At 41.0% G+C, this 8664-nt stretch overlaps 2 protein-coding genes across 3 annotated transcripts in view; one reads left to right on the plus strand and one right to left on the minus strand.

Moving 5' to 3' along the window:
* Nucleotides 1-2668, minus strand: part of ACP1 (acid phosphatase 1, soluble) — a 26168-nt gene extending 23500 nt beyond the window's left edge. Inside the window, exon 1 of one of the 2 annotated variants that reach the window (XM_006866705.1) lies at nt 2615-2668. In XM_006866705.1, coding sequence (XP_006866767.1) covers nt 2615-2657 — 43 coding nt within the window. In that variant the 5' untranslated portion in view covers nt 2658-2668. The remainder of the gene's footprint in view (nt 1-2614) is intronic. The other variant, XM_006866706.1, reaches the window with a different exon arrangement.
* Nucleotides 2669-2722: 54 nt separating this feature from the next.
* The window catches only part of SH3YL1 (SH3 and SYLF domain containing 1), a 117437-nt gene continuing 111495 nt past the window's right edge, over nt 2723-8664 (plus strand). Inside the window, exons 1-2 of the mRNA XM_006866717.1 lie at nt 2723-2805; nt 4199-4251. Coding sequence (XP_006866779.1) covers nt 2723-2805; nt 4199-4251 — 136 coding nt within the window. The remainder of the gene's footprint in view (nt 2806-4198; nt 4252-8664) is intronic.

The raw sequence follows: 8664 nt of genomic DNA on the forward strand, positions 1-8664 counted from the left end.
TACCAGCTGCTCCGCGGGAGAAAGATGAGGCTTTCTACTCCCGTAAAGATTTACACCCTCGGAAACCCTATACAGGGTCGCTATGGGCCGGAACCGACTCGATGGCACATAACAACAACAACAACACGGTTTCCGAGGCTGTAAATCTTTACGGGAGCAGAAAGCCTCATCTTTCTCCCACAGAGTGGCTGGTAGTTTTGAACGGCTGACCTTGAGGTTAGCAGCCCGACTCATAACCACTAGGCTACCAGAGTTCCTTGTACGGTGGAAGGGGGGGAAAAATTACTGAATAGAGGTAAACACTGCTAACTGATGGTACACGGAGTAGAATGCCAAACACTGTAAAGACATGAAGTGTATAGTTTGTTGAATGTAGGACTAATGATCTGTAAACCATTCCACTCACAATATATAAAGTTTAAAAAAAAAAAGCCCATAAATGGACATAAGGAAGCCTGGTGGTGTAGTGGGTTACGTGTTAGGCTGCCAACCACAAGGTCAGCAGTTTGAATCTACCAGCAACTCCACAGGGAAAGATGAGACTTTCTGGTCCCATGAGGATTTACGTCCTCACTGTAACATCTCAAAGACATGTAGCAACTACAAAAGAGCTGCAGTAGTAGTTCAATGGTAAAAATACTCTCCTTCTTTGAGGGAGACCTGGGTTCAATTCCTGGCTACACCATTGTGTTAGTGAAGGCTTTGCTGTTGCTGATACTGAATAGGTGTCAGCAGTGCTTCCAGGCTAAAACAGGCTAAGAAAGACCTGCAGATATACTTCTGAACAGTAATAAAAAAATCACCCAGTAAAAAATAATATGGGTTACATTGGTGAGATCCCATTGTGCATGGGCTCCCCAAATCCAGACCAACTCAAGATCAACTAACATAAAGCACCATATTGCCCTCAAAGACAAACCCATTGATATCGTGCTGATTTTGATTCAGTAACACTACAGACAGAATAGAACTGTCCTATCCGGTTTCCAAAGTTGTAAATCTCTACAGAAGTGGACTGCCAGATCTTTCTCCTGTAGATCACCTGGTGGGTTCGAACCACCAACCTTTCAGTTCAGTTATCAGTCAAGTTCTTAAACTACTGTGCCACCAGGACTCCTCAAAGGGGTATCAAACCCAAACCAAACCTACTGCTATTGAGTTGCTTCTGAGTGAGAGTGACCCTATACATGGTTTCTGAGACTATAAATCTTCACAGGAGCAGGCAGCTTCATCTTTCTCCTTTGGAGAGGCTGGTTGGTTTGAACCACCATCCTTGAAGTTAGCAGCCCACCACATACTTTAAGTCGTTTTTGACTTAAAGTGACCCTGTTTATGGTTTCAGAGACTATATTCTTTATGGGAGTCCTGGTGTAGTACTGTAGGATAAGCACTGGACTGCTAACCACAGTCAGCAGTTCAAATGGGCATGGTGGTGGTGATGGCTGTGTGCCCTCAAATCAGTTCTAACTCAGAGGGGCCCTATATAGGGATTCCAAGGCTATACATCTTTACAGAGCAGAAAGCCTCATCTTTCTCCCTCAGAGCATCTGGTATACTATAACTGATGATCCTGTGGTAAGCATCCCAATAGGTAACCCACTATACCACCAGGGCTCCTTTCAATGGTACACGGGAAACAACTAATTCCACTTTTAAGTTTGACTTTACAATATAACAGATTTTTAAGGAGAAACGCAAACAGTTGCGCAGAGAGAAATAACCACATAATCAATTGCACTTTAAATGTTTGATGGGCTGGCAAACAGTAAACTGTTTTGAACATGGACTGCCCAGATGGTGTGGGCGGGGAATGATAACGGAAAAGGGTAGGCTGGATTTTATGGGTCTTTTTGATGGGTGCACTGTAAAACTGTAAAAAAGAACTGCAACATTATTCTGTACAAAGTGTAGACCCATTAGAAAAAAAAATTAAGTAACCCGAGTATTAATAAATTAAGTCGCCCACTCTTGCAGGTAGAGACACTGACAAATATAACCATTTAAAGCTAAAGTGAAAGAATCCTGAAAACCAACAGAAAGCAAACTATTATGAACACAATGGCCTAAATACTGAAATTATAAAAATGAAAATATTTGAGTTGAAAAGCACTTGAAGAATTACTAATATAAAACACAATTTTACAAGTGTTTTATGACACCGACAGATGGAGACCAAGGTTACAAAGTAATCTGATGAATTAAAGTCTTCTACAATCAAGAAATAAGGAACTCTTCCAACTCAGTCTACTTGGAGCTCAGTTCCATTTTACAGTATGGGCAAAGAAATACTTGCAACTAACCAATGTTTTCATGGGCCTCTGGCCATCATGGATCTATCATATACATTGAAAATTAATAGGCAGGCAGTTTATGGGGATACTATGGAGGAAGAACAGGGATGTGGATAAGAGCAAACAGGGAAGTAGTAGTTTGGAGAGAAGTTTACAAAGACAAGGCAGGAAGTAAAAGCCCAGGTCGTCCCCCACTGCTATCTCGCTCTCCAGGCCTCATTCCTGTCACTTTCTCTGTTTTAGCCACCCAGTCCACAGTGCAAAAGGGCCACTCCAACCCTCCAGTGAAAATCAGTTGTGGGTTAAAATTAGCACCCTCTTACCCAGACATACAAACAGCACGGACTTGGGAACCTGCTCTGCCATCTTCGCGAACTGAGACGTACAAATTGACCGGAATCACTAGCCGGAACCTGCTCGCACTGCGGCGCATGTGTATTAAGAGTGTCCGGCTCCCGCGCGCCGGCGCAGTTCTGATTCTAGCTCCGCCCCCGGGCGAGCGGGCGACGATCACGTGATCGACAGCGCTCCCAGGGCGCGAGTCACCTGAACAGACAGTGGTCAAGGTGCTCCACCTGCTTCTACCGCTCGCAAATGTTGTCACCTGGTCTATTTGACACATCCAAAACCTTTAGTGGTGCTGCAGTGATATTATTTAATCCCATCGTGTAGATTCGTGCTCGTAGAGACCCTATAAATCTTCCGAGAGCGGCGGGTGTGTTTCAGCCGCAGAACTTGCGGTTATAACTCCAGGATTCATGGAATGCAGTGTATTATTATTAAATACCTTCGAGACGATTTCGACTCAACGACCCTATATAGGGCTCCTGAGGAGTAGCTAGTGGATTTGAACCACCAACCTTGTAATTAGCAGCCCAGTGCTTATCCTACAGAGCCACACCAGGAGTCCGTAATGCAGTGTATTGTAGCTTGTTGTTAAATTCCGTCGAATCGGTTCCTACTCATAGCAACCCTTTATAGGGTTTCCGAGGAACGGCTGGTGACTTTGATCCGACCCTGCGTTCAAATCTTGGGGTTCAGCGATTATCCTATAGCACCACTCTTAGGACACCTAATACAGTGTGTGTTGGGTGCCGTTGAGTGGGTTCCGACGAACCTGTGTAGGGTTTCTGAGGAGCGGCTGGTGAGTTTGAACCTCCCACCTTGCGGTTCAAACCGACCCTGCAGCCCAGTGCTTATCCTACAACGCCAGGGAATAATTCCCCTGTGAGCGCTTCGGATGCGAAGCCAAGGGCTGGGCGAGATGGCGATAAAACTGCTTACCTTAGCTTGAAATACTATAGGAATTGACGACCCGAGTCTGAAAACTAGAGGTGTGGGGAGGCCTAGGACATGGCTCCTGAGGGCAAGCAGAGTTTGAGGGGGATCAGCAATTCAGAGGATGCAAAGAACCGGAAGATTGGTGATGTCTCACTATTGAGACCACTCGCCGGTTCTCAGCTTCCAAGGAGCCAAGGGAACTAAAACCTCTCTGCGATTTCTAAATGAAGGCAACCTTAGGTAAAGCCAGCTCAGACGTGGGAATCGGCAGTTGTCCCAGAAGACGCGGTGCCGCCTCTGAGCACGCTTGGGACCCCAAACTTCAACACCCTGTAGGGCAGCCACCTCTACCACTCCGCACGTAGTGTACTGACATAACTGTCGCAAACAACCACAGAAGTTGAGCACCTTCCGGCATTGTAACAGGGACCGTCTGTGTTGGTTTCTCCCAATTTAAAAAATACATATATCGGATTTCTTTTTAAAAGTCTCTTTGAGACTAATTTAGCAGAGCTGAGGCTTCACCCTAGTTGCTAGCCCCAACGTTTTGTTATTTGTATTTTTTAAAGTAGGTGTTCTACACTGAACAATAGAGGGACGTTTACCTTTTCCTTTACCTGTCTTAGGTGTGTTGCTTATAGTGCCCTTCCCTACTTTTGGGAGGCGGAGGCGGAGCCAAGTAAAGAGTAGCTCTTCCTCTTCCTTTGTAGTTGTTTGGGAGCTGGAGGGGCACCCGAAGTGAACAAGGCTCTGAGGGCACAAGTGAGTACAAATATTTGCTTTTGCTGGGCTTGAATCCTCGCTTGAATTGGGACAGGACTTACTGTTTTCTTTGTGACACTCGCTTCCCTTCCCTTTAAAGAGAAAACTTTTTGCTGGGACGGTAGATCATTGGTAAAAGGACAAGAAAAAAGGTGGTGTCTCTAGGATTTACTGTTGTGTTATGAACACTTCAAACGAAAGCTTTCCTCAAACTGTCAAAATTGAAGATTACATAGTTCGCAGTACTGTGTTAGCCGTAATGGTTTAATTTCTTTTTTTTTCAAGTGTAACCACATTCGTTTCAATTCATTCTTCCTAAATTCTGAATTTTACCAATTGCAATTAATTTTGTTATTTGTAAATATCTAAAATTTGAAATGCCATGTCTCCTGATTCTAATTGTTTTAACAAATGGCATTCTCAAAACTTTGGTATAATGTTACAGGTTTGGTGTGTGTTAAAAAGATTATTTATTGTTGTCAAGTGCTGTCGAGTCGGTTCCGACCCATGGCGACCCTGTTGCTCTAATGCCAGTAAGATATCTGTTTGGGTCCCAGACCACCATCCCTACCAACTCCCTCTTCGTTCTCACCCTGCCCCTCCACCTAAGTGAAAAGTGGTAGACCATCCACACACTTTCTCTTGAACCTCCTTGTGGCCATCTGAGCGCGTTTGCTAAACATTTTGGGAGAAAGAGGTCACTGGGTGGAGTAAAGCATGCTGTTTGAGCTGCCTTTTTTTTTTTTTTTTTTTACCCAAACTCAAGGCAATTATTTTGGTGTTGTGTGCTCCTTTATCTTTGTGGATCTCATTGGTGTAATATTTTATCGGAATTACCCCATAACCGTACTGAAAAGGGATTTATACTGCTGGCTGAACAGGTCCCATTTTCACTATGTTTCATCAAACATTTCATTGTCTACTCCTACTGAGTTCCCCTAGGGAATTTAGGAGTCTGATTGACAAAGAATGTTCTGGGAGATAAATTTTCAAGGTTTGTCTTCATATAGAATGTGCATCCTGTATTCTTCTTCTCATAGGTGCTTTTATTGAGATGTGGGGAACTTCCTGAATTAATAATGAGCTAGTCCCAAAATGTATGTACATACAGATTAGAGCAATCATAGGTCTCTAGTTTGAAGTGCTATTTACCTTGCTGAGCTTTTATAGGAATACTTGTGGAGTGACTAATGTTAAGGTATTTACAAATTACTGTGTTCAAGGTTAGAAAAATCAAAATAAATTCTATCTTCCATCCTGTTTATCATGTTTAAACTGTTTAAGGAGAATTGGTTATTTGGCTCACTAGTATTGTGTTTAAATATGTTTACTCAAATTTTTTGTAGAATTAAAAATAGTACGTTCTAAAGACGCCTTGCTCATAAAAAGTCATTTGCCATTTTTATTCTGTTTAGGAAATCTTTATTCTCAGGAGATTTTTCACTATTTGGAAATAAGGATTTAGTGTTTTTAAATAAAAGAAAGTTGATACAGGCCAAAAGGAAACATTATTTGCTCTGTTGACTCCTTTTACCCAGTAAAGTCAGAGAGGTCACTGTATACATTGTCTTATATGCAGATGGAATCTTGATAAGACAATCCCTGCCATTTAAAAACCTTGCTGATGTTGTTAAATACCCTCAAGTGGATTCTGACTCATTGTGACCCTGTATAAGGTTTCCAAGAAGCAGCTGGTGAATTTGAACTGCCGACCTTGTGGTTCAAACTGACTTAGGGTCGAGTGCTTATCCTACAATGCCACACCAGGACTCTACCATTTAAGAACTAAACACATTGAACAATTTATTGTCTTTGGGAAGACTCAATTTTTAACATCACATACTAAGACCTCAGTGGAATGTATTGTCTTGCTTTAAGCCAAGCTCATAGTTCAATTTCAATTTCACATCCTCTTCTTAATTAACTGTGTAACCAGAGCATGTTCTCTCTGAGAGTCAGCTTCCTCATCTATTGTGGTTGTTAAGTGCCTTGAGTCAATTCCTACTAATAGGGACCCTTTGCTGGAGCAGATATCATCATCTTTCTCTGTGGAGGAGCTTATGGTTCAAAGTCTGTGCTCCTTTCCTCATGTGTAAATTGGTTTAATAGCACATTAAATACGATTGTTTTGAAGATCAAATGAGAATGTGCATAAAACACCTCCAACAGTGCTGGCCATATAGTAAGTAGGCAATCAACAACCCCCCCCCTCCTTTTTATGTAAATTTAGATGAATAGGGAACAAAGTTTTCTTTTAATAGATTTATATGATTATTTTACCAGTGTCTTGACCATAGTTTTTTGTTTGCTTTTTTAGTTTTAGTTTGCTTCATCCCTCACTGTCCATAAATAGTTTTTCTAAAGCTACATTTTCCAGTAGCTTTGGTTTCCCTTCTTGTTTAGCTCAGAGTAAAGGTGAGATTAGATGGTGGTCAGATTATGTCACATTTTTAAGCTGCCTAAAATACAAACCATTGAAATTGTACTTCTTTAAAATTACCAGATAGTGGGGTATTTCTGAACCCCAGAAATGAGGGCAAAGTGAGAGGTTTATTTGAGAGCTGTTGACGTGACTCATAGTGAACCTTTTGGGTTTCCAAGGAGAGGCTGGTGGGTTTGAACCACTGACCTTACAGTTAAGAGTCCAGTGCTTATCCTACAGCACCACACCAGGACTCCGACAGATGTGTTGGGTACACTTTTTTAAATTAATGAGCATATATTTGTATTTTCATATGAGATCAAATTATTTTTTAAAACGTCCACTATTAATTGTGCTCACTAGAGGGATGTTAACAGCTCACTTAAAATACGTAATTGTGGTTTGCTTAGATATTTTTAATGAACCTAAATTTCAAGTGTTTTTTGTAAATATCAAAATGTAAAGAGGTTATCATCTAATACCTATACATACGGAGTGAATTTAGTCTGGTTTCAGCACAGGTCATTCAAATTTAAATTGAACTAGGTCCCTGAAGAACAAAATAATAGAATTTAAAATTGCTTGTCTTTACTCAGATGGTAAAAGTAGGCTATTATTTTATTTCCATATGCATCTCATTAAAAAAAAGTCCAAACCCATATCTAAAGACATTAGTAACAATAGTATTAGGCTGTAGCTGTAGTTATTCACATGTACCATATTGACTGTAGTACCTGTCCTCTTGGTTCATCAGTCCCATAATCTAGGTTTCCTTATGTGATATCATTCAACTTCCGGCTAATATGTATTAGAACATGACTGTGACTTTGAAATAGTAAAAACCAAAAGTGTACATGTTGTTGTTAAATGCCCCTGAGTCCTGTCCAACTCATAGCAATCCTATACAGAGTTTCCATGGAGCAACTGAAGGATTTGAGCTGCCAATCTTGCTGTAAGCAGTCCAGTGCTTACCCTACAGTGCCACATATAACCCCTTTAAAATGTGTCATTTTACTTTTCAAAGCTTTATCAATAAATTAGCAGTACATTCAATGGCTTAGGAAGGATCTTTAATTTCTTATTGAATTTAATAGCACCTTATTGTTGTTGAGTGCTGTCAGATCTACTCAAAGTGAATTTATGTGACAGAGAAGAACTGACATCTTTACCATGACATACCACTAGGTCTTTCTTCCACGTTCAAACCATTAACCTTTCTGTAAGCAGCCCATTGCTTACCTGTTTGTACCACTAGGGCTCCTTTAAACCCCAAAACCAAACTCACCGCCACTGAGTTGATTCTAACTCGTAGTGACTTTATATAAGCATTCTAAGACTGTAATTTTTTATGGAACAGAAGACCTCATCTTTCTCTCAGGGAACAACCTGGTGGGTTTAACCCAACAATCTTGCTTTTAGCACCACAATGCCTAACACCTAACCCACAGTTATTGTTGTTGTTAAGTGCCATGGAGTTATTCCTTGGTATTGTTGTTGCTAAGGACCATCAAGTCAGTTCGTACTCATAGCTACCCTGTATAGGATTTCCAAGGAGCGGCTGGTGGGTTTGAATCATTGACCTTGCAATTAGCAGTCTAGTGCTTATCCTACAGCTGTCACCAGGACTTCATTGTGGCAGTTACAAATCTGTGTATCATGTATCTTCTTATGCTGAATGTTAAGTTTCTCATCATATCCTACTCTTTATATAATATTACTCAACCTGGAACTGAGGAATATGGAAAAAAGCACAGACCCATTAATATTTTGGATTCATATGTTAAGTCTTGCCTTTGGTATGGATTACATCTCAATATAAAGAAAACAAAAATCCTCACCACTGGACCAATAAACAACATTCTTATCAATGGAGAAAAGATTGAAGTTGTCAAGGACTTCATTCTTCTT

Source organism: Chrysochloris asiatica, unplaced genomic scaffold (genome assembly GCF_000296735.1).
Source record: "Chrysochloris asiatica unplaced genomic scaffold, ChrAsi1.0 scaffold00095, whole genome shotgun sequence".
Taxonomy (NCBI): Eukaryota; Metazoa; Chordata; class Mammalia; order Afrosoricida; family Chrysochloridae; genus Chrysochloris; species Chrysochloris asiatica.